This window comes from Polyodon spathula, chromosome 38 (assembly GCF_017654505.1).
Source record: "Polyodon spathula isolate WHYD16114869_AA chromosome 38, ASM1765450v1, whole genome shotgun sequence".
In the NCBI taxonomy this organism is placed as follows: Eukaryota; Metazoa; Chordata; class Actinopteri; order Acipenseriformes; family Polyodontidae; genus Polyodon; species Polyodon spathula.
Window position 1 is genome coordinate 1,452,980 of NC_054571.1, and position 25,321 is coordinate 1,478,300.

General features: G+C 42.1%; 2 protein-coding genes across 2 annotated transcripts in view; both read left to right on the top strand.

Annotated features, from left to right (window-relative positions):
- The window catches only part of LOC121304489 (protein FAM102A-like), a 13,608-nt gene extending 692 nt beyond the window's left edge, over nt 1-12,916 (top strand). The window contains exons 2-7 of the mRNA XM_041235653.1: nt 42-270; nt 5,160-5,276; nt 8,371-8,417; nt 8,958-9,058; nt 9,300-9,411; nt 12,224-12,916. Of these exons, the coding sequence (XP_041091587.1) occupies nt 42-270; nt 5,160-5,276; nt 8,371-8,417; nt 8,958-9,058; nt 9,300-9,411; nt 12,224-12,476 (859 nt within the window). The 3' untranslated portion in view covers nt 12,477-12,916. The remainder of the gene's footprint in view (nt 1-41; nt 271-5,159; nt 5,277-8,370; nt 8,418-8,957; nt 9,059-9,299; nt 9,412-12,223) is intronic.
- A 2,750-nt stretch (nt 12,917-15,666) lies between these two features.
- The window catches only part of stxbp2 (syntaxin binding protein 2), a 28,908-nt gene continuing 19,253 nt past the window's right edge, over nt 15,667-25,321 (top strand). Inside the window, exons 1-6 of the mRNA XM_041235680.1 lie at nt 15,667-15,773; nt 20,595-20,644; nt 21,437-21,518; nt 22,044-22,120; nt 23,190-23,268; nt 23,657-23,760. Of these exons, the coding sequence (XP_041091614.1) occupies nt 15,737-15,773; nt 20,595-20,644; nt 21,437-21,518; nt 22,044-22,120; nt 23,190-23,268; nt 23,657-23,760 (429 nt within the window). The 5' untranslated portion in view covers nt 15,667-15,736. The remainder of the gene's footprint in view (nt 15,774-20,594; nt 20,645-21,436; nt 21,519-22,043; nt 22,121-23,189; nt 23,269-23,656; nt 23,761-25,321) is intronic.

Below are 25,321 nucleotides of genomic sequence, written 5' to 3' on the forward strand. Positions count from 1 at the left end.
CAGCATGTCCTTGGTAATGAAGTGATTTCAATTGAACACAGAACTCTCAGTGTGTTCTTGTCTGCAGCTTGTGTATCTCAGTCTTTCCAGCTCTTTACTTTATGCTTTTTCAAATTATTTATTTATTTTGCTGCTGCTTTTTCAATTGCCTGTAGGAAGGAGGTTCACCTGAATTCAGTTCGGTGGAACAAGACTTTGGAGTTTGAGTGCAGGATCGGTAGAAACCTTTGGACAGGAAAGCTCCAGGACTGTGTGTGCAGAGTGTCAGTGCGCAAGGTGAGCACAGCTCCAGGACTGTGTGTGCAGAGTGTCAGTGCGCAAGGTGAGCACAGCTCCAGGACTGTGTGTGCAGAGTGTCAGTGCTCAAGGTGAGCACAGCTCCAGGACTGTGTGTGCAGAGTGTCAGTGCTCAAGGTGAGCACAGCTCCAGGACTGTGTGTGCAGAGTGTCAGTGCGCAAGGTGAGCACAGCTCCAGGACTGTGTGTGCAGAGTGTCAGCGCTCAAGATGAGCACAGCTCCAGGACTGTGTGTGCAGAGTGTCAGTGCGCAAGGTGAGCACAGCTCCAGGACTGTGTGTGCAGAGTGTCAGTGCTCAAGATGAGCACAGCTCCAGGACTGTGTGTGCAGAGTGTCAGTGCCAGGACTGTGTGTGCAAGGTGCTCAAGCACAGCTCCAGGACTGTGTGTGCAGAGTGTCAGTGCTCAAGGTGAGCACAGCTCCAGGACTGTGTGTGCAGAGTGTCAGTGCTCAAGGTGAGCACAGCTCCAGGACTGTGTGTGCAGAGTGTCAGTGCTCAAGGTGAGCACAGGTCCAGGACTGTGTGTGCAGAGTGTCAGTGCTCAAGGTGAGCACAGCTCCAGGACTGTGTGTGCAGAGTGTCAGTGCTCAAGGTGAGCACAGCTCCAGGACTGTGTGTGCAGAGTGTCAGTGCTCAAGGTGAGCACAGCTCCAGGACTGTGTGTGCAGAGTGTCAGTGCTGAGCACAGCTCCAGGACTGTGTGTGCAGAGTGTCAGTGCTCAAGATGAGCACAGCTCCAGGACTGTGTGTGCAGAGTGTCAGTGCTCAAGGTGAGCACAGCTCCAGGACTGTGTGTGCAGAGTGTCAGTGCTCAAGGTGAGCACAGCTCCAGGACTGTGTGTGCAGAGTGTCAGTGCTCAAGGTGAGCACAGCTCCAGGACTGTGTGTGCAGAGTGTCAGTGCTCAAGGTGAGCACAGCTCCAGGACTGTGTGTGCAGAGTGTCAGTGCTCAAGGTGAGCACAGCTCCAGGACTGTGTGTGCAGAGTGTCAGTGCTCAAGGTGAGCACAGCTCCAGGACTGTGTGTGCAGAGTGTCAGTGCTCAAGGTGAGCACAGCTCCAGGACTGTGTGTGCAGAGTGTCAGTGCTCAAGGTGAGCACAGCTCCAGGACTGTGTGTGCAGAGTGTCAGTGCTCAAGGTGAGCACAGCTCCAGGACTGTGTGTGCAGAGTGTCAGTGCTCAAGGTGAGCACAGCTCCAGGACTGTGTGTGCAGAGTGTCAGTGCTCAAGGTGAGCACAGCTCCAGGACTGTGTGTGCAGAGTGTCAGTGCTCAAGGTGAGCACAGCTCCAGGACTGTGTGTGCAGAGTGTCAGTGCTCAAGGTGAGCACAGCTCCAGGACTGTGTGTGCAGAGTGTCAGTGCTCAAGGTGAGCACAGCTCCAGGACTGTGTGTGCAGAGTGTCAGTGCTCAAGGTGAGCACAGCTCCAGGACTGTGTGTGCAGAGTGTCAGTGCTCAAGGTGAGCACAGCTCCAGGACTGTGTGTGCAGAGTGTCAGTGCTCAAGGTGAGCACAGCTCCAGGACTGTGTGTGCAGAGTGTCAGTGCTCAAGGTGAGCACAGCTCCAGGACTGTGTGTGCAGAGTGTCAGTGCTCAAGGTGAGCACAGCTCCAGGACTGTGTGTGCAGAGTGTCAGTGCTCAAGGTGAGCACAGCTCCAGGACTGTGTGTGCAGAGTGTCAGTGCTCAAGGTGAGCACAGCTCCAGGACTGTGTGTGCAGAGTGTCAGTGCTCAAGGTGAGCACAGCTCCAGGACTGTGTGTGCAGAGTGTCAGTGCTCAAGGTCCAGGACTGTGTGTGCAGAGTGTCAGTGCTCAAGGTGAGCACAGCTCCAGGACTGTGTGTGCAGAGTGTCAGTGCAAGGTGAGCACAGCTCCAACTGTGTGTGCAGAGTGTCACAAGGTGAGCACAGCTCCAGGACTGTGTGTGCAGAGTGTCAGTGCTCAAGGTGAGCACAGCTCCAGGACTGTGTGTGCAGAGTGTCAGTGCTCAAGGTGAGCACAGCTCCAGGACTGTGTGTGCAGAGTGTCAGTGCTCAAGGTGAGCACAGCTCCAGGACTGTGTGTGCAGAGTGTCAGTGCTCAAGGTGAGCACAGCTCCAGGACTGTGTGTGCAGAGTGTCAGTGCGCAAGGTGAGCACAGCTCCAGGACTGTGTGTGCAGAGTGTCAGTGCTCAAGGTGAGCACAGCTCCAGGACTGTGTGTGCAGAGTGTCAGTGCTCAAGGTGAGCACAGCTCCAGGACTGTGTGTGCAGAGTGTCAGTGCTCAAGGTGAGCACAGCTCCAGGACTGTGTGTGCAGAGTGTCAGTGCTCAAGGTGAGCACAGCTCCAGGACTGTGTGTGCAGAGTGTCAGTGCTCAAGGTGAGCACAGCTCCAGGACTGTGTGTGCAGAGTGTCAGTGCTCAAGGTGAGCACAGCTCCAGGACTGTGTGTGCAGAGTGTCAGTGCTCAAGGTGAGCACAGCTCCAGGACTGTGTGTGCAGAGTGTCAGTGCTCAAGGTGAGCACAGCTCCAGGACTGTGTGTGCAGAGTGTCAGTGCTCAAGGTGAGCACAGCTCCAGGACTGTGTGTGCAGAGTGTCAGTGCTCAAGGTGAGCACAGCTCCAGGACTGTGTGTGCAGAGTGTCAGTGCTCAAGATGAGCACAGCTCCAGGACTGTGTGTGCAGAGTGTCAGTGCGCAAGGTGAGCACAGCTCCAGGACTGTGTGTGCAGAGTGTCAGTGCTCAAGATGAGCACAGCTCCAGGACTGTGTGTGCAGAGTGTCAGTGCTCAAGGTGAGCACAGCTCCAGGACTGTGTGTGCAGAGTGTCAGGTGAGCACAGCTCCAGGACTGTGTGTGCAGAGTGTCAGTGCTCAAGGTGAGCACAGCTCCAGGACTGTGTGTGCAGAGTGTCAGTGCTCAAGGTGAGCACAGCTCCAGGACTGTGTGTGCAGAGTGTCAGTGCTCAAGGTGAGCACAGCTCCAGGACTGTGTGTGCAGAGTGTCAGTGCTCAAGGTGAGCACAGCTCCAGGACTGTGTGTGCAGAGTGTCAGTGCTCAAGGTGAGCACAGCTCCAGGACTGTGTGTGCAGAGTGTCAGTGCTCAAGGTGAGCACAGCTCCAGGACTGTGTGTGCAGAGTGTCAGTGCTCAAGGTGAGCACAGCTCCAGGAGCTGTGTGTGCAGAGTGTCAGTGCTCAAGGTGAGCACAGCTCCAGGACTGTGTGTGCAGTGTCAGTGCGCAAGGTGAGCACAGCTCCAGGACTGTGTGTGCAGAGTGTCAGTGCGCAAGGTGAGCATACGGCACACAGCAAGATCAAGGGGGTCCTTTTAGAAACCCCCTCACATATCACGAATCAACCAACCACACTGAAGTATTTGCAAAAATTCCAGTACATCCTGGGTGGAGATGTCATCCCGTGCATAGAACGCCACACCTAATACTAATACTCTGTGGCCACGCCTGTTGAAAGAGTGTCATTTATATGGGCAGATAATTGCCACATTTTCTGAAGAAACATTTATAGTCATTGTTATTTCTAACTGGAGTCATAAAACATGAGCCATGAGAGTTCTGGGTGTAGCAGCAGCCCGAGCAATTGGCTCACTCAGTTCACACAAATCACACCATGATCACGCAATCACTTAATCACTGCACTCTCTATGAGAACCTGTCTCTCTCGGAAAAGCAATCTCCGTTCATGATTTGAAAATACTGTATCCCTTTACCTACTGCCTGCGTTGACTGACTCTCTCAAGCTCTCACATTCACACACAGATATCTCTATCGATCTCCACAGACTGAATTTACATAATAGGCTATGCAGCGTGGTAGCTTTCTCTAGTGGTCTGGATATATTTTAACATCGTAAAATATTAACAATCTCTACTTACTTGACTATTAAATACCTGTGCTGTCTATTCCTTTCGAACTCGATCCGCTTTTGGGGGTCCCCCGCGGGTACACGACCCAATGCAGGACTCTGGCTACAATGTCTCCACCTAGTGATGGTAGCCAGAACTACAGTGGAACCGATTCAGCGCTTCTCTCAAATTAGTACAATCATATGAGTAAAAAATGAGACACCTGCTTCATGGAAATCCTATCTTTAAACTATTTCAATATTGCTGATTTCAAAGAGATGAGTCAGTGGTATTTGGTCATAACCCCAAAATAACCTTTGGTTAGGCATGGCACGAACAGGGGTACATGAGAACCCGCAAAAATATACTACAGCACAAGCTTATACTTTATTATTTCTTTTTTCAGGACATTAAAGGTGGAAAAGCTTACGTAAAGGTAAGTTACTTACTGTTTGAAATAAATAATATTAGTGAAAAGGGACAGAAGCATTTTAATAGTTTCTACATATTTGAAATTATACGGAGAATATTAGCCTGTGTCTCCTACAGTGTGTCTACTGGGTATTTATTTCAAATGATTACTATATATATATATATACGACGAGCAAAACAGGGTTTCTTCAAAACTAGTACAACTATAGTGGTGCAATCAGTTCTTTTAATAGCTGCACAGCATGTCTTGCAATCGGGGAAGCAGCTGGTCATTGTGACAGGAAAGACATCGGGGACAACTTCACTCTCCAGATCTCTGAAAGCAGGGTTTGCAAACATATTGCTTCACCTAGTGTAGTAACAGATGTTATACTTTATAATGAGAATACAGTACACGTTTACATTAACATGTGTTTCTGTCAAAACTCCACATTTGAGACCTGTATATTCAATAGATTATTAATTATTGTGGTAGCTACAATCAATTAAAAAGGTTCTGCATTTCTAATGGTGCAAAATGTCCCTTTCCAATGGGAGGCCATGTGACAGGGTGGGACAGGCTGATGTTTAATCTCCTGTTGCAGATGGGTTTTGCTGATATCAATCTGTCAGAGTTCGCTGGGTCAGGTTTTCAGATTCGCCACTCAATACTGGAGATGTACGACAGCAGGGCAAGCAAGCCGGACAACTCCATACTGAAGGTAGGATTAGGCACCTCACAATACTCAGCTTACTAGCACGGTGCGTCATTTATATATGTATGCTGCGTTGGCATGCCCTCAATTCAAACATACACGTTCCCACAGCAGTTTGAATAGTAAGACTGCTGATGCTGATAATCATGCTGAATAGATATTGTTTGAATTACGAGTTGGAGGAGGGTGACAGAGGTCTGCATAGTGATGGAGCACTCTTATCATTTGAGTAGCATATCAAATGGTTAAGGTCCGATGTAAATATAATGAAATACCTGTACAGGCAGCCTTCACAGAGCATTCCAAGTTGTATTTAATTGGAAAAGTACCTTCATGATAACCGTGATCAGTGACTAGGCCGGGCACTCGCCTTCACAACTCACTGTTCGGGCTGGGCAGAGTCTTCACAGAACACTGGAACACTGGAACACTCATCAAATTCCTCTCTCCTAATGGAGCCCTGTGCTCTCCCTTTACAGAATGTGGCTGCTCCTAATTAGCACCAGTTGTTCAATTAGGAGCAGCCACGTTCTCATTTTCTTGCCACAGTAGCATTTTCAGTACGGTACAGATTAGAATTTTTTTTATTTCTATTACTAATCACAAAGCCAGATCTTACAACACTCCAGCACATCTTGCTTTGCCATGTTGACTGCAAAAACAGACTTTGAACACTCTCAGACTCGACCAGTTTCTTTGAAGAAACGTCACTGAATTGCCGTGTCTAAATCCACTCTGTTCTGACATAGCCAGCACCATTTTAATATACCCAATGCATTGCTCTTCAGATAATCCAGCTTTGATCCAATTTATTTGACCATGAAAACCCTACTTCCAATAATCTGGATCAACTTGAACCCAATTCATTTTCTTTGACTGTGCAAACACTCCTTTTTTGAAGCAGCTGCCTTGTGCCCATTCCTTCCCCAGTGGTCCCTGGTGTAAGGTGTCTTTTCTGTGGGGTAGAGCTGACTGTACGGTGATCCCCAGTATAAACACTGTAAACAATATAAATATATACTAAACAGGCTTTACGCACAGAACATCACCATTCATGTGACATTTATATCACGGATTCAGAACTACACATAGTCCAGCATATATTCTAGTTTCATACAACACACGTAAACCCAAACCTAACAAGGCTTGTTACAGTTCAGTAGTCGTTCTGCCCTTCTCCAGCGTCCTTAGCAGGGAGCAGTAAAAGCAATGCTTCAATAAGCTCTCATAGTGTCCACTATACAGCTGAGCCCCACGACGCCGTTCCGATCCAGCCTGGCGCGGCTCAGAGGGAGCCTGGTTGTGTTTCCACTGCACAGCCCGAGCCGTGCTGCTGACGCCGCACGCAACGAACGAGTCGAGTCTCACGTAGATCATGCGGTGTGGAGAGGCGCTGTGTTTGAGTTGAGAATGGCAGATCCAGAGGTTATGCTTGTGTTTTTCTTCACTGTTGTTCTTCATGTATTACTGAACACAATTGAAATGCAACGACGGGCTGATTACACAAAGAGTGGAAGAATGCTTCTCGGAGAGAGAGCTGCAATTTGTACTTTTCTCTGCTGTGACTCTCTTCATGTTGTTTGGGTTTATCCAATGTACTGGCTGAAGCAACGCAATGACGCAAATCACTAACCCTGCCCCTGGCAGATGTGTTGTGAAGCCAGACTTCTACACTTTGGTTCTCACTCAGCTCGACAAACAGCCAGTGGAAAACCACCCGTACCATGAGGGTCTGGGGTCTGGGGCTCACCTGGCCCGGATGTGCCAGTGGAGAGGGGTATCAGACTGAGCCCAACTGTACCAGCCTGTCCCAAACAGCCTCAATCAATCAATTAAAACCTTAATTTATCCAGAGGAGTCAATTGAGACAAATTCTCATTTTCAGTGATGACCTGGCAAGAAAGGAGACCATTCGGCCCATCTTGCTCATTTGGTTGTTAGTACCTTATTGATCCCAGAATCAAATCAAGCAGCTTCTTGAAGGATCCCAGGGTGTCGGCTTCAACAACATTACGGAATTGGTTCCAGACCCTCACAATTCTCAGTGTAAAAAAGTGCCTCCTATTTTCTGTTCTGATCTCCATATGTGACCACTGGTCCTTGTTTCTTTTTTCAGGTCAAAAAAGTCCCTTGGGTCGACATTGTCAATACCTTTTAGAATTTTTAATGCTTGAATCACATTGCCGCGTAGTCTTCTTTGTTCAAGACTGAACAGATTCAGTTCTTTTAGCCTGTCTGCATATGACATGCCTTTTAAACCCGGAATAATTGCTCTTCTATGCACTCTTTCTAGAGCAGCAATATCCTGACTGAACTGAACACAATATTCTAGATGAGGTCTTACTGATGCATTGTACAGTTTTAACATTACTTCCCTTGATTTAAATTAAACACTTTTCACAATAAATCTGAGCATCTTGTTGGCCTTTTTTTTATAGCTTCCCCACATTGTCTAGATGAAGACATTTCTGAGTCAACATAAACTCCTAGGTCTTTTTCATAGATTCCTTCATCAATTTCAGTATCTCCCATATGATATTTATAATGCACATTTTTATTGCCTGCATGCAGTGCCTTACACTTTTCTCTATTAAATGTCATTTGCCTTGTGTCTGCCCGGTTCTGAATCTTGTCTAGATCATTTTGAATGACCTTTGCTGCTGCAGCAGTGTTTGCCACTCCTCCTGTTTTTCATAAAACTCAGCAGCAACTCAGCAGGTACAGAAGTCAGTCAGCGACGAGTCGACCCCACGACTAAAAGCAGCCTCAGATATGAACTGATCTAATTTGAATTTTGTTGAAACTCATTCTGGTCATTGGCTGCTGCAAACTGAAATGAGTGACCAAAAACTGTCGCTCCCCTGCATGGGAACAAGCAGTTTAATTAAATGACTGGATCTAAATGAAGAAGAGAGCTCCAGTAAACTATGCAAGTAAGCAGTCGTTTTCCCAATTAAGGTTTGCTGGAGTAACATATACACCTGAAGGGGGGGGGACTTAATACGTGACATTTATTAAAGGCATCTGCCATAGGCAGGTCTTAAAGGGATCATTGTCGGAGTGAGGCTTTCACACTGACCCCTTGTCTCTTGTGCTGCAGGTTGGAATCCAGATGCAGCTTCTGGCTGGAGACCCCTGCTTCAGAGTGTGAGCACACAGAACTGGACAATGTAATGCCAGCAAATGCAAAGTGATACAGAGTCACCAAAGTGTAGGATCCAGACACCAAGCGGGTATTAGAGAATCAGATCAGGCCAGGGAGAGATCTTGATGTTATAGACTCATCGCTGTCAGCAACCAGACAGAGCTGGGAAGCAATCGAAAAGACACTGGCTGCTTGAGTAGGGAATGCAACATGGGATTGCGCGCACCAGCAGCCCAGCCTGAAAGTGGATCCCAGCCACTGTTAACCCCTGACCTGGCTGTTACCTGGTTACTGTGTCTATCTCTGGAAAAAAACAACATAAGACAGGGGAATATCGCAGAGTAACAAACAGTACTCTTTTATTCAATACATTGTATAGATTTTAATAAAAACAGATGCAAAAAAATGTGGTAGAAATACATCACTGCCCTGAATCTTGTGTTGCCTCAGTCTTCATGAAGAATGACTTTCTATAACTTTCAGAGAGTGGAAGAGCACAACGGGAGGTCCAGGCAGTAACCTCTATCTGTCCCCTCCCGCAGGCCGTCGTCTACGACCAACACAGCCACTCTGCCAGAGGTGAGGCCCTCCGTTTCAAACGCCAACACAGAGCCCCAGGGCACAAGCAGTGACTTTGGGGGAGGTGAGTGGAATCGGGGTTCTCAATGTCCCTCAGACACGATGCAGAGCGGCTCGGGGCTCAGAGAGCTCGGGTTAGGTCTGGAAGGCATGGCCTTCTTTTAAGAGTTTACCCTAGCGAACGAGCATGGCCATTTAGACAATTAAAGGCAGTGGAAGTATAATATGCCTGTGCTATTATAGTTGTGCTAGACTGCTTTACGGTTCTCAAGATATTGTAAGGAATGTATTACTAACTCTTTCAGCCCCCCGTAACAAAGCGCCCCCTTCTGGTAGCGTGACGGACATGTTCCTCCTCTTGAACACCCACCCAGAGCATGGAACGCTGCAGACTTATATACCGGTGACCATCTCCAGGTGAGCAGTAAAGGAATCAATTCATTAATCTGGAGATGGTCACCTGCATGAGTTTTGTGGATGAGCTTCTAACCCCATCCATGCTGCCACACACAATAACAAACAGTCGTATTTTTAAATCAACACAAAATGCATCTAAATTATACATTTTTAAATCATAATAGACTGTGTTTTAACTAAACACATCATGGAACGCTATCACTGTGTTACCTGTTTGACAATGTGAGCAACAACCCTGACAGTGCACTAGAGCGGTCACTTTGAAAAGAGCTTGAAACACACTAAACTTGTAAGTATAAAAAGTTGTCAGGATGTGAACAATGAAAACAACAATTACAGGTACTTTATTTAAACAGTTGTAGCAACAGGTGGGAATGTGTAACACTGTATCTCCCGCTACTTTAAGTCACTTGGTTTTAGCTTTAAAAAGCAAAGTCCTTTTCTTTTCTGAACAGTTTTGGAAAGAGAGTTTTTTTTAAAGAATCTCCGGGGTCTCAATATATGGCATCGTAAGTGGTAATGGTTCTTTTTCTTATTTTCCACGAGAGATGAATAATGCAAGTGATGTCTGAGCTTTCAAAGATTGCGTAAGACAGTAGAACTCGATTTGAGCTCTTTCAAAACTAGTGAGTGGGCAGTCCCTTCTGAATTCTCCAATCACATGTCAGCATCCATGAGCCAATGGTTTTAAAGCAAACTCATGAATGATTGGTTCAAGTCAAATCTTAGGGGTATTTTAAAAGTCACGTGATACCAACTCATATCCCAGCATCTTACCCATTGGTTTCTTTGCAACAAATGGGTTTTTCCCTGGTTAAGTGTTCTTTGTCACACCTCCCCCTTTCCCAGAGAAACATTTAATCAAAACAGGTTCATTATCCTGAAGAAATCTGACACAAGATATGATATCAAAAACACAATCTTACAATTTAAACTTGCTGTTTTAAATAATTGTTTTCCTTTTTAAAGCATAAAACAAATACATTTTTAAAACGAAATGTTATAAGAATATTCTTTATTTCTTTCGTCCTTGTTGATAGGTTTAATGAACTGACTTTAATTATTGGACTAGGCCCTACCCACACTACATAACCCATCTCGAGACCCTTACTCGAAACCGCTCTAATTAATCCAGCTCAAAGAGTCCACACTCAAGTACTGTTTCATGTTTAGTTGGGCTTAATGAGTTGTGACAACGACAGAATAGTTCTTTGTGATAAATCTCCCTCCCAACCTGTGAGGGCGCTGTGTAAAGGGAACATAGTGCCCTGGACTGGATGGCCAGACAATTCATCCCCAGGGTTAGGCGGAAGTCGGCCATCTAGAAAGGGGGTGGAGCTGTGGTACACTAAATCATTGAGCCGGAAGGGAATCAATGTGGCAGCCGCGGATTGGAGGAGCAGTTGCAATCGTTAACCAAGAGGGCATGATTGACGGTATATAAGGGGATGTAGCAAGGTGATCTGTTCCTTTGTTATAGTTAATGCTGAACCGGAAGGAGAACTGTATTTTTATTGTGAGTGTTTTGTTTCTTTTATCGTGTCTAAAATATACTTGTTCGTTGTTATTAGATGGCTAACACGATCCTGAGCTGTCGCTACAGGCCAGCACCAAACCTGGACAACATTGCACTTGTGTCATGATTAACTGTATGTGCACCACGAGCACTATAGCACTCACTGTGGACTTGTGATCATGTTTGTGTTATTTGTGGGTGTTTAAATACCGGGACTATTATTTTGGGACTGAACCAGTGGATTAAACGCAGCAATACACAATGTTATATATTGTCTATTATCATTATTGTTTAATTGTTTAAACAATACTTATCGTTTAAGTAAATGCGAACACACACAAGTAGGGCTTGAAGTTTCTGAGTTTTAATCAGGTGACGTCCCTTTAAACAAACTGAGCTGATTCTGTTTCATAATTAAACTCAGAAAAAGCAGTTCATTACAAAACAATCTTTGCTTTTACCTTCATATCTTGCCTGAGTCTAATTCTGGTCTCTTTAAATTTTATTTCAAACAGAACTGACAAATGACACGAATTGTTCATCCCCGATCCTACTTTTAACTCGCATTTCATTTTTGCAGTCGCCTAATTTAACGTTGTGCTTTTCTTGTTTTCCCTACTAGTTTAACAGAGCTGTCCTGACAGGTTTTTTTTTTTAAGCATAAAAATGAATGCCCAGTGTGGAGTGGACACTGATAGCAAGTCCTTCAGTCGCCTCCTCTTGAGTATTTCACCAAACATTTCACAAAGCATTTTGGGATACTGGAGGACACACAAAAAATGTAGTTTGGTATTCCACACTTCTGACAAACCGCACCACGATCTCATTTAGAACCAGACTGCCTGAGGTGGTCTCGAGTACGGTATTAAACGCTGCGTAGTGTGGACACTAACCTCATTTAGCACTTTTAAGCCGGTTTAAAGGCAACTAATGTGGTTTAAAGGCATAGTGTGGATTGTGAGTCAAATTAAATCAAAACATTCGACAGGGTGTTGCTGTGACTGTGTGAATAGCTGATTAACTACTCTTGCTGTCTGCGCAATGTTTATTACAAGTGACTCTTTGCAGTGAGATGAAGGAGACTGTATATTTCCTAATAGCTGTTTTTTCTAATGGATTGTAAAATAGTCTGATAGCCTGGAAAGTGCTAAAAAGCCTCCTGAAGTTCATTTGAAGGCATCTCAAAAGAAATTGGAAACAGACAGGTCTCCACCAATCTGTCTGCCGTCCTCAAAACCTGAGTTTATTTATTCTTAAACTCAAATATGTTTAAATAATTTACCTTCACCCTCTGTCCTTCTCTCCGTCTCTGACCCTGTGTCCAGGCCCGAGCTCGGATTCTCTGCTGCACCACTTCGAGGTGTGTGGCTCCCTGTCCCCTGAGACTGTCCCTCAGGACATAGAGCAGCAGGAGCGCGTGGCCGTGGCAGGTCAGCTGTCTCGGGTGGGGAAGACCAGGCTGGACGCTCGAGATGTGGTGGAGAATCTGTGTCTCGAGTACCTGGGCCAGGAGACAGACCTGGTCCCTCCCGCGGAGGGTAAGAACTAGGGGTGTGCTGATAGTCATACTCTAACTGCCTTTCAGGCAGGTATTAAATATATCTATTCATTAATGCATTGATTGCAAAACAAGAAACCCTCTCACCTTTACAATTGGACACCAATCAATAGCAATTAACTTCTGCATTGCGTGTTTTAAAAGCTGATTGGAAGAAGATTTTCCTCATGCGGGACACAGACATTTTTACTGCATTAGCGAGGTGGCACACTGTTTACTGCACCACAGTTGAAAAGTCACCCGGTTTGAATGAAATGAGGTTGGCTGTCCAGTCCCTAGGATTCTCCAGGCAAACTGAAACCAAGACAGCTCAACACTGGAGCAATATGACTGCAAACACTATAAAAAGACAATTGAAAGATGGAACAAATAAACAGAATGACATTTGAAGCTGGCTTCTCTTTAAGCAATGTTATTCTCTCCAGCCTCATTTCAAAGGACTCCATGTTCAGCAACATTTCACAGCATCTCAGTCCCTAACAGCCCTCTGCTTTCTCTTCTTCCTTTGGACAGATGGTGGTCTGGTGTTGTATGTTGGCCCTGATGGTCAGACTTCCTTGGGGCAAGAACACAACCCAGACAGGCAGGTGCCACGCAGGTTAAGAGTTGGGGCATTCAAACTGCATAAGATGGAACGAGCCCAATGCAGAAGAACCCCAATGTCAGGAACTCTACACTTACAGTGATTGAAGCTAACAGAACAGTTTCACAAATAAATCATACCTGTGCTGCCCCTCCATTGAAAACATGCTGTTTTGGCAGAATCACATTATATGAATTTTCATTTTAAAATATCACGGTGCTTCGCCATGCCTTAATCTCAGGAGATCTATTACACTGCCTTGACCATTCACCTAAGCAGTGTCTTCTCATGTTACTGGATGAAAGCATGTCAGTCAATAGGGGAGGCAGCAGCTGGTTGGTAAACAGACAGGAAAGAAGCTATTGAAAGGGGTGGGGGACAATTCCAGGTGAACTGCCCAAGGAAGTGCAACACTGTCTGAAACCATGGCTTGCAAACAGAGATTTCTTTAACCTAGCATAATACCAGATATGGGGCAGGATTTTCAAAACTTTGTAAATGATAACGCCAGTGTTAACCAACAAATCATTATGTAGCACTGATTTTGGCATTTTCAAGAGGTCGTTATGCCTATCTCGTTATTAAATAAAGTGATCTCCGAAATTATGTTGATTTATGAAATAATGTTAATATCTTAACGAGCAGTGATTTTCTTTTGTTTCTGTGGGAATTTAAAAGCAAATCTCTGTTAATTGTCATCATTTATCAGGAGTTCATTTGCACTTGGAAAAGGAGGGTTTTAATTAACGAAAGACCACAACTCACCTTGAAACAGAAATTGAACAGACCGCGGCTGTGACCCGACGATACATACCTAGATAATTCAATATCTGTAGTTATGAAAATATTGTAGACTTTTATATACTTGAGGTTATGAATGAGAATTGTTCACTTAAAACTCAATTTTAAATCATTAACAGATTGATTTCATTGACACATTTTGTTTGAGAATCACTTGCGACTAAAGCTCTCATTACTATACCATGAGTTCGATACAATAACACTGTTTTTTGAAAATCCTGCCCATCATGTTTTTAAAATGAAAATGTATGTTTGCCATAGCAGGTATTTCTTTCAAAACTTTTACCCAGATCAGTACTTCAAATTTAGTATGGAGAGTAGGATGATTGGACTAAAGCAAAAAAATAAAATTTAAAAAAGTTTATATAACAGAAGGTATGAAGCCCTTTTTTTACAGTTCTAAATGCATGCAATAGCCGGCCAGGTGATGTATCTAAACCACCAGAAACCTGCACTGGTGCCAGCAAACAGTCCCAGGGCTGTGCTGACAGAGAACACTGTGTTAATGAGGACTGTGCCCTCCAGCCTGCACTGCTGCAGCCAAACATTGATGGTTTGAAACAACCTCCTGGTGTTAACATTGAAGATTAAGACTCACGCATGACTCACGGCTTCTCATCTTGTTTTGTGTTTCTTGTTTCTTTTTTTTCCAGGGTTGTCTCTGCTGCCAGGTTTGAAAAAGTTGTCATCTGAAATGAAATAAAATTTAAAAACAATTCTTTCTGATGTTTTGTGTCCAATGTTTGCTTAGCAGTGTCTCGTTCAGTGTCCCCCCCCCAAAAAAAATGAAACAGATGAATGCAAGAAAACCTTGAGTTGCCCCAATACCTCTAGGAAACCTTTTTTTTAGTATGTGGGCTCAAGTTCCTATTTTTCCAATTGTAAACACAAACAACAGGCTGGTGAAATGTTCAATATATACTGAATTTATTACAGGACAATTAAAGCAGGTAGCCCTGGAATCCCACTTTAAATAACACCAGAAGACATCACAAGTCCTGTTACAGTAGATTCTTCTTAATTGCATAGCCCAGGTGCATAGTGTAATGTTTTATGCAACTAAACTGAGTATGCAATTAGCAGGAACATATACTGTGTAATGGTATACCTGATAATTGCATACACTTGTGAAGTACATTTCTTTTAAAAATGTATGTTCCCTATTCTGGTTAAATGCATACAACTGTCAGACACATGGGACATACAATTAACATAAGAATTGTTTTTAAGTTAACAGGAACATGCAATTATCATGTATGCAATTAATTGGAATACAAAGTACTTGTGTAAATGTTAAACCTCTAAAATTAACCTATAGCAATATTTTCATAATTTTCCAGAATATATATTCACCGACTAGCTAATATCTTAAACCCGGCTCTTACAACTAAATTAACATGCTTTGCAATCAGTTCCCCATCTGTGCCCCCAACTCAAGTTATATGAAGCACAGACTGGGACAAGAGTAAGTGAAGTGATCTTATAATGCTGTGGCAGTTAAAGTCTGTCTACTTCTTTTACTGGAACTTCCTGGCGGCGCTGCTGGTGGTGGTCTTCTTCTTCTTCTTCTTCTTCTTCTTCTTCTTCTTCTTCTTCTTCTTCTTCTTCTTCTTCTTCTTCTTCTTCTTCTTCTTCTTCTTCTTTTTCTTTTTCTTCTTCTTCTTCTTCTTCTTCTTCTTCTTCTTCTTCTTCTTCTTCTTCTTCTTTTTCTTCTTCTTCTTCTTCTTCTTCTTCTTCTTCTTCTTCTTCTTCTTGATTATTTATATTTTGTTGGTCAAATGGAATCCTAATAATGCGTTGCATTAAACAGCTAGCCGGATATGACGTTTTGGTTTTGTGTGTTGTTCTCAAAGCCGGAAGCAACAAGATGGCACCCAGCGGCCTGAAGGCCGTAGTCGGAGAAAGTGAGTGGAACATTAATCTTGGTTTACGGTTTTGTTTTGTTTAAAACATTAAAGCATATACTGACGCAAATACGCAACTGACCGCAGTAGCCGCTTATGTTACGGTTGTGGAGAGTGACTGGCAGCGTAAAATGCAAACACAGGTTACTTAAATCCATTAGGAAGCCAGCTCTGATTAAGTAAACGTATTGTTTTAAACGGTGTGATTCGTTTTGTTTAATGCGCAATTAAATGCATTAAACAAGAAGGCTGTCATGTTGTCATTTGCGGGACATCTTTTCAAGTTCTTATTCTAGTGTCTCGCCGCGTTGTTCATAGTGAGTGTAACTCCTGTTCTGATATACAGTATAGTCGTGATGTTTGTGTGTGACAGATACAAGCGGTTTAACCAAATACAGCTTCAACAAAACAATCATTTCCCACAATGAAAATTACTGGTAGTGTATACTGTTTAGGTTTGTATTAAGAAACACGGTGCTTTGTGCAGAATGGCTGTGGTTTGAACTCTGAAACGTCTAGGTTTATGTAGCACGATCCAGTGTTTCTCCGTGATTGTGCATGGAATTTTTAATTAATCAATTAAAAATAAAAATAATCGTGAATTGATGACATGCAAATCAAAGATAACATAACTTGGAAAATCAAGGTGTTTTTTGTTGTTTATTTATTTATTTTTTCCCCCTTTCGCAACACAATCTGCAAAAAGGTTACGCCTACAAGAGGATGCGTTAAGAAAGGTTTTTGTTATGCCTTCTTTACCGCTGCCTTTAGTGCCCGTCACAAGACAAATGTAATATAACTGGTTTAGCCATTGTGAGAAATGACATTTTAAACCTTAAAGAAAGGCTTTCTGTATGGGGCGATGCTGTGTGACTCGAATACATTTTTACTAAGTTAGAAAAGTACATGAACAGTTTGGTTGCCCTTTAGAATCCTTTTTGCGGAAGTCACAGTTTTGCAGTCAAGGGAAACCTCAATGCAAGGAAAATTAAAACTAGCATTGATAAATTGTGCAATTATTAAACTCTAGATTGTTCTCTGTTAATTAAGCAATGAAGAATGCTCCCATCAATGAAATGATCAGGCAACAACAACAAAGCAAATGAATAATTTAGTGACTGGTTCTATATACTGTATAAGAGGTCAATTAAATCATTACTTGGTGGTAAACAAAATAGGTTATAATGTGACACACTGACTAATATTTTATCACAAACTGATATGAACTAAGTGGGCTTCTCTGCACTGAAGTGGAAATCTCCAGAAATCCGTTTTTCTTAAACATTACACAAACTGTCAGATCACTTTTGGCTGAGCCACACCTGTAGTGGAGTTGTGCAATGTCCAGAATCAGGTAGTAAAGACAGGCAGGCAGGCTGGAAAGCAAAAAGTCCACTGTAATACACACAGCAGCATTCTCCCTTGAGCCCATGTCAGGGAAGCAAGTTTGACTCATGATGGTTGAAACTTGCACTAGCTCTGCACCCAGTCCTAGGTTTTAAAACCACCTTCAAATAACAGGCATATTAATAAAATGATCAGGAATTTAATGATAAATAAATTGTTCCTACCTTATAGCTGCATGAACAACTCAACCTACAGACTTAAGTGTGTGTTGTGATGAATAATGCGATCAGTCCAGATTTACTGATTGTTCAGACTCTTAGCACCTGCTCATTTTAAATAATATACCAGAGCAGGAGAGCTCTGAAACCCAGGACTGCCAGCAGCAGGACTAGTGTCAGTTTCTAACCCTGCTCAAACTCCTGGCTCATTTTAATAACAGACTGTGTGCAGCAGATCAGTACTGTGAGTTTTCAAACCGTGCCCAGATTGGCTCCAGATCATTCCAATATCATACTGCATTTAGAAGAGTTTTGAAACCCGGGACTGGGTGCAGCAAGGCTGTGCAAGTTTCACTGGTGGCAGCGGGTGGTTTGAAGAAGTGTTTCTTTGTTGAACTCTGATTTGCATGTTTCAATGTAGGGGGTGTTGATGGTTTAAGGTTTTAAACTTTGCATGCCAAAAACAGATATTGGACACACACGACAGGTCCGAAAAGCCCTAAATAAATACTATACAGGAATGGAAATAAGACTAACGTCCATTGCATAGCATTTTTTTTTTTTTAATCCGTTCTTGGTTTTAATATGAGGCTAATAAGACACTGGGCTTGTTACTACACACTGGGACGAATCATGCTTGTACTGCAACCTGGAATGCGTGCAGCTGCTGTGCAATAAGAGTCTTATTTCCAGCCCTGGACTAGCTCACCCTGAGAATTCTTTTAACGTTTTCACTTAAAATGAAAAATAGCATTGTCTGGCTGGTATGCTTTAGCACTTGCTTCTTCTTTCTTCCTTTGGGGCTCCTGCCATGGAACTTTCTTTCTTTGTACTGTTTTATTGAGTAACACACATAAGAAAATGTAACTGGTTTTATGACTGTGCGTTTTTAGTCTGTAATGTGGAAGGAGAGAATGATGCGTCAGCAGTGTTCTCTAAAGGCTAACATTTTTCAAAAACACCTTTATTTGTAGACTGAACTACTGTATTAGTTGGCGACTGTAAATATGATTCTCACAACTGTGCTGGATGTTTGGTTTTCTGAACTGTTGTAATATAATTCTTAGGTTTTCCTGCTTGTTTTAATGCCAGCAGTGAGCCAAGTGATGTCTATAAACAGACAGGTGCCTTCACGTGCTTTACTTACTATTACAGCAACAAGGTCTGATTGAGAAAAAAAAATGAATTCTGGTAATATTTGTTAAATTTACTTATTTTAACTACCAACATTATATTTATGTTCAAATGCCATATTTAATTATTAATGCATTGCTAGAAAGTGGGAACAAATGGAATTGGCCATTTTTGAAAACGGAATTTGGTATTCCCAAGAATGGAACCGTTAGTAACCCTGTGACCAGTATGGCTTGCAGTGGTGACGTCAGACCAGAACAGAAACCAAAACATGGAATGGCGGTGAACCTGAGGCGCTGCGGCGCTCAGTACTTTATTAAATAATAAAACAAAAGACTTGAACAAACACAAAACAAAAGGGCGTAAGGGCCAAACAAACAGACAATGACAGGTATGCTGGCTGCGAAACCAGCACACGTAGCAATTGTTTATCTATTTTTCGTAAACTTAAGTCCCTCCTCTGACGCTCTCCGCCTGAGCGCAGAAAGCTGCAGGCTTTTATAGAGGTCACCACCTCTGAATTAGCAACAATTAATCAATGAATTGCCTCGGGAGATGGTCACCTTCTGCACAAGGTTTTTATGAATGGGGATTTTAATCCCATTCATGTGACTATTATGAGAGTGACTTTTCACCGGTCTCACACAACAAACAATAATAATATCTTCCGGCTTTCGTCCGTCCGCACAAAATACAAATATATAATAATAATAATAATAATAATAATAATAATAATATAATATATATTAATAATAATATATTATAATATTAATTATGAATGATACTATACACCATGTGTGTGTGTGTATATACACATATATATGTATATGTATACACACACATATGTGTATATTGTATTGTGTATATATATATATATATATATATATATATATATATATATATATATATATATATATATATATATGAGGAATCAAGTAGGAAAATTGAATTACGTCAAATAAACTGTTTTCAGAACTGAATTTAACATATTGTATAGTTTTATAAAGCTAATCTCTTAAGAAGGATCACAAAGGGTTGGAAATACATTTAGAATAGCTCAATGCAGTAATTTTACAGTTTTCCACTATGCTCTTCCCATGGCTATGCGATGCATTTACTATAGTTTCCCCTGGTTTGCCATGTTTATTAATATGCTTTATTATACCTCTCTGTGCTTTACCACACTTGTGCTTTACTGTGCTTTCATTGTGGAAAACTTTTTTATAAGGGTGTCAGCTGCTCTGTCCAGTCACATGTTAATGCAGCAACACTTCTTAAATCTGTGAGAGTCACGTGTAATACAGTATACTATATCTGTCACACCTCAGATCTGTCTCCGGACAGCTCCTAGTGTTATCTGCTTGCAAGGCTGTTGTTGTTTCCCCATGTGTTGTAGCAGTGTTCTGTTTGCATTTAAGCTAGAATAGTGGATTGAAAGTGAAGGAGAGTCAATAGCAAAAAAAAAAAAGCAAAAGCAACATTATTTTCATTTGCTTTCAGGAAGAAAAAAAGTTGCATGAATCATTTCATTTCAGTGCAGAGAAGCCCACTTAGATCATCTCAGTTTGAGATAAGCTGGATTTTTTTTTTTTAGAACATTTTACAGAAAAGCTGAAAGCACAGAAGCAGATGTGTTTTCATTCACTCCCCACATTATTAATGACACTGACTCGACCAAGGCTAACACTACAGCAACACAGCAGTAGGTAAGGTGGAGGGGGGCTATCCTCTGATCAGACAGCATTATTGATCAGTTTATTCAGGTCTTATTTCTTTGGGTGAGGGGAGCATAGCTAAAGCATAGCTAAAGTTGTTCTTAAGCTGAGGCAACACAAAGCCACTTTCCACCGAACCTTGAACCAAAGTCCGTCCTGACATAGCGTGTAGTCCCCTCTCGACCCGAAACTATCTGGGAGAGCCCGGCTTTTATTCCAGAAGGTGGACCCTTGGTCCAAAGTTCTTCCAGTGTCCGACAACACAGGGAGACGAATTCATCGTGTTTGTTTGGAGACACAGCCAGGATAAACTAGAGACTATAACGCCACAAGGTGTCACAGTGCATACCATATGGTTTCGGTGTTCAGGCAATAATGTGTTTTTTTTTTTTTTTTTTGGTCTGTAGAAATCCTGAGTGGTGCAGTGAAGAGTGTGAGAAAGGAGGGAGAATGGAAGGTTAGTATATCACCACATACAGGGTTTTCATTGGTTTATTTAAGGCTGTAAACCTGACTTCTGTTCAGTCACCTGCTTACATTTGGACCTGTTGTATAAGACATCTGGCAGCTCATGCATGTGGCTTTACCTGATTGTTATAGAAATTGAAAATAAATCATTATAAAACCAAATGGGGTACAGGTATATGTTACATTTACAAAAATGTTATAATTAGTTTAATATTTCAAATGCATGTACTTTACCAAGGGGGTCCTGGCAAGAGAAGGCATCAGGACACAAATAACTAAGACAATCATACAAACACACAAGAAAAGAAAACCATTCTAATTCACATGATCCTGGTCATAGTCACGATTTACAGGATTCCCAACCCCGGTCAGATTTGAAATCAGTATTGATGAGTGATTTTAAAGGTATTGTGAAGAGGCTGTTTTTCTGTTTGAAGGCAATGAATTCCAAAGATGAGATGCCTGATATACAAAGGCAGTTTGGCCCAAATTAGATCCAATTTGGGGATTTTAAAAGCAGGCACACGATTTTATTTTTTTGAACAGGTAGAGTTACATGTCACTAACAGAGATGTAAGGTAACTTGGAGCATTTCCAGTGTACACATTATAAACTAAACACAACAAATGACAGAGCCTTCTGTTCTCCAGACTGAACCACCCTTGCAATTCAATTATAATTATAAATGTTATTTTAAGCACATTCGTATTAAAGACTGACCCAGCGATACAGGATGATAAATAAGTTGAAGGGCTTGTTTTAAAGCTGGATTTGTTTTCAGGTATTGATCGTGGACCACTCCAGCATGAGGATACTGTCTGCCTGCTGCAAGATGTCAGATATCATGGCAGAAGGCATAACAAGTAAGAGCGATTTTAATTCCTTTTCGTATTGACTAAGGGTGTGCCAAACTCAGAGCTTCCTAGTAATTACTTTGAAGTTGACAGGTATTAATTAGATGGAGTAAAATGTCTTAATTACTCAACACAAAACCGTGCGGTCCCTCATGTTGCCTTGTTTACACAAGTATTGAGTCAGTAACAATCAGACAGTGTTATTTAACATAGAACCTGTCGCTCTCAAACTAACCTGGATAAGAAAATGTGCTTCCAATCGAAACACTCAATACTGTAGTTGCCAGTGTGGTACTCCGTGGTAAAGGTGAGGGAAGGACAGCTTGTCTTGTTTTGAAATGAACACATTAATAAAGAGGTGTGTTTTGATTTATTTAATAACTGCTGACCAAATGCTTCTAAATGTGGGAAAATCCGAGTCCAGGCACACCCCAAATATTGACACCTGTCTGTAATAAATGAGTGCAGGGTGCTGTTGAAGCTTCAGTTTCCAAACCGAAATTAAAACTTGCTTTTTTTTTCCCCGCTCTGCAGTCGTAGAAGACATCAGAAAAAGACGAGAGCCCATCCCCAGCCTTGAAGCCATTTATCTGATATCGCCGACAGAAAAGGTGACGCTGCACTTACTTTACAGACTACTGTGTGGATCCTCTCCCACTGCAACTCACGGGTTTGTGTGATCAACCTGTATCTCTCCAGAGGTTTTCATTGTTAGTGTTGTGCATAGCGTTTCTGGATTCAAACTTACTTATGTAAAACATAAAAATAACACTGTACGTTTTTTTTTTTTAATTGCTAATTGCTGAATTACTAGTGAAAATTATGATGTTAATCTAAAAAAAAAAAACAACAATTGAGTAACTTTAAAATATACAGCTTGGATATACTGTACCATTTGTGCAGGTGTGTTCCGCATAGTTAGGCCTGTTGTATATTGAGGTACCAGTTGGCTACACATAAAAATATAGATTTAAAATTATAGATTTTCCTTTAGAAAACTTTAAATAGACATGCATGCTTACTAGGGGTGTAACGATCGGTCGGGTATCGATGAATCGTGATACTTTCTTGATATAGTATTGTAATGGAGGTTTTTGTATTGTGATGCAAGACCAAAAGCACAGCAGAGCTCACTGTAGTTCACTGAACGGTTCTCGAATGAAGAGTGAGTGTGTTTTGTAGTTGGTTTGAATACATGCTCATGCTTTGTTATTGTTTGGCAGTGTGGGTGGGGTTGAAGCCCCACCCCTCTAAACTCTTATGGAATGTGACCATCTCTGAATTGATGAATCTGTTGTTAATTCAGAAATGGTCACATGTATAAAAACCTGCAGCTTTTGCTGAGCAAGGTGGATGTTCAAGGAGGAGAGACGTGAGTGAGCGAGAGCAAAATGAAAATGAAGCAAAGTCAAACGAAAACAGAAAGCAAGCAATTGCTACTGGTGCTGTGCAGACCGGCGCGGTATTTGTTTGGGTGTCACTATTGTGTTCGAGAGTTGTTTTTGTTCCCTCTTTTATTTTGCTATGTCAGCTTCCTGGTCTGAGGTCATCCTCGCTTAGCCTTCCTGCCACAGATGATTACGTCATGATTATCACACACACACACACACACACACAGTGCCTCATCAGAACAACTGCAGTGCATTGTAGTTGCTAACCAGCTCGGGTTTTGTTTTCCAGTCTGTGCGAGCCCTGATTAATGATTTCAGAGACACCCCCTCCTTCACCTATAAAGCAGCACACGTGTTCTTCACTGATAGTAAGTGACATTTCTTAAAACAACTAATACTTTAAAATAAAGACATTCACACTAGGGTGTGTGCTGGTACTCATAATTGTTGTTAAGAAGTAGTAATGAAGCCATTCATTAACATATTGATTTCAAAACAAGAAAAGCTGTCCTCCTTACCTTTGTAATTGCGTGCCAATCAATGGCAATTACCTTCCACACTGAGTGTTTTAAAAGCCGTTTGGAAGGCAGTTATCCTCTCGTCCTGGGCTCTGTACTGTTGTAATGAATGGATTTATTGAATCGCTGTTGATTTTAAACGCTTCTTAAAGGTAATTACGAGTGTGAGCATCAGCACACCCCGATTAGCCTGCGCTGTTTTAACGGTTTTAATGCCGTGACTCTTGCTGTCTTCCAGTTTGTCCTGATGCTCTCTTCAGTGAACTGGGGAAGTCTCGTGTCTCCAGAGTGATTAAAACCCTGAAAGAAATCAACGTGGCTTTCCTCCCCTGTGAATCTCAGGTAAGGAGTACCATACACCTGGCAGCACCCCTCCCTAGTGCAAATCAGTCAGTGAATCTGATAAAACAAATGGAACTTCCACTGAAGGCTTCATGGTGTTTCACAAGGAGCACTCTCGAAGGAATGGCTGTGACTCTGCCAGGCTATTCTGGAGAACAGACTGCTGCTGATTTCCAGCCCCCAGCCTGCCCAATGATAGCTAGTGTCTGAGTCATTATAGGTTTCTAAATATTGAGGAGTGCTCACTTTTCCTGGCTTTCCAATGCTGTTTATCTCAAGCTGTATAAGACTCATTGAGCTCCACAATATGCATATTTTGTAGTTTTTGGTACAAACAAATAATGTTGTGTGTGTACCCTTATAAAAGTTTACCACTGTATGTTTGCAGTTTTCCCATGCTTTTTCCATGGTTATACTATACATTTACATTCGTTTAACCTGGTTTACCATGTTTATTAATGTGCGTTACTGTACCTTGGAATTCTTTACAATGCTTACCTGTGCTTATTACACTTTGCCATGCTTTTACAGTGGGAAACTTTTATGAGGATGCAAACATGAACATGTTTAATGAGCTAAAAAAATATTGAAGCCATGTGCAACCTGATTAATCAGATTTAAGCGCTTAATGATGGTGGTCCACTAAGAGAGGCGCTATTTAAAATAAAGATTGATTGATTTTAAAAAAGGAAAAATAAAATGGCTCTTCAATAACTCATTGATGATTGGCCAAAAAAGCTAAACAGCTGTGCTCAGAACATTTCAAACACCTTTCATTGAATAGGTGCCCTTTGTGTACCTATTTCATTCTGTTCAGTTCTGTACACTGCTAAAAATTATTTAAAAAAAAATTCATTTTACAAAAAAAGAAAGAAGAAAAAGAATAGCTTTATTCTTGGGAGATGATTCAGCCCTCAGCAGACTGTGGGTTTATATGTTCTTGGGGAGATAAAATGAGACGCCTGCAGTAGGTGTGCTGAAGTCTGCGCATGTCAGTGTGTAGGTGGATAAATTGAACGAGTGAGGAGCTGATTAATGGCTAAATCCAACACAAAGCAAGTTTAGCTCATTTCACGAGTCCAGAGTTTGGCAAGCTTGTTTGTCTTTTGAAATTAGATGCCTTATTTCCCTCCCATAAAACCCCCTAGATCATTACTGCCGTCTTTCACGTCATGCTTTTTGGGCTTCTTTTCTTTTTCTCTGCTTTGTATTTTGGGGAATGCATCGTTTGATAAATCTGTGCTTGTTGTGATTTCTACTGAGTTAATACATTGTGTGCTGAGTGTGACTTATTATAAATAATGTCTGCTCGGTTTGAATAGCCTAAACTGCACGAGGTGACAATAAGAAACTCTAACCCTACACATTAGGAATACTAAAGAAACCAATAAGAGAAACCCTAACCCTACACATTAGGAATACTAAAGAAACCAATAAGAGAAACCCTAACCCTACACATCAGGAGTACTAAAGAAACCAATAAGAGAAACCCTAACCCTACACATTAGGAATACTAAAGAAACCCAGGATATTCAATGACGTTCGTGTTTCTTTTAGCCTT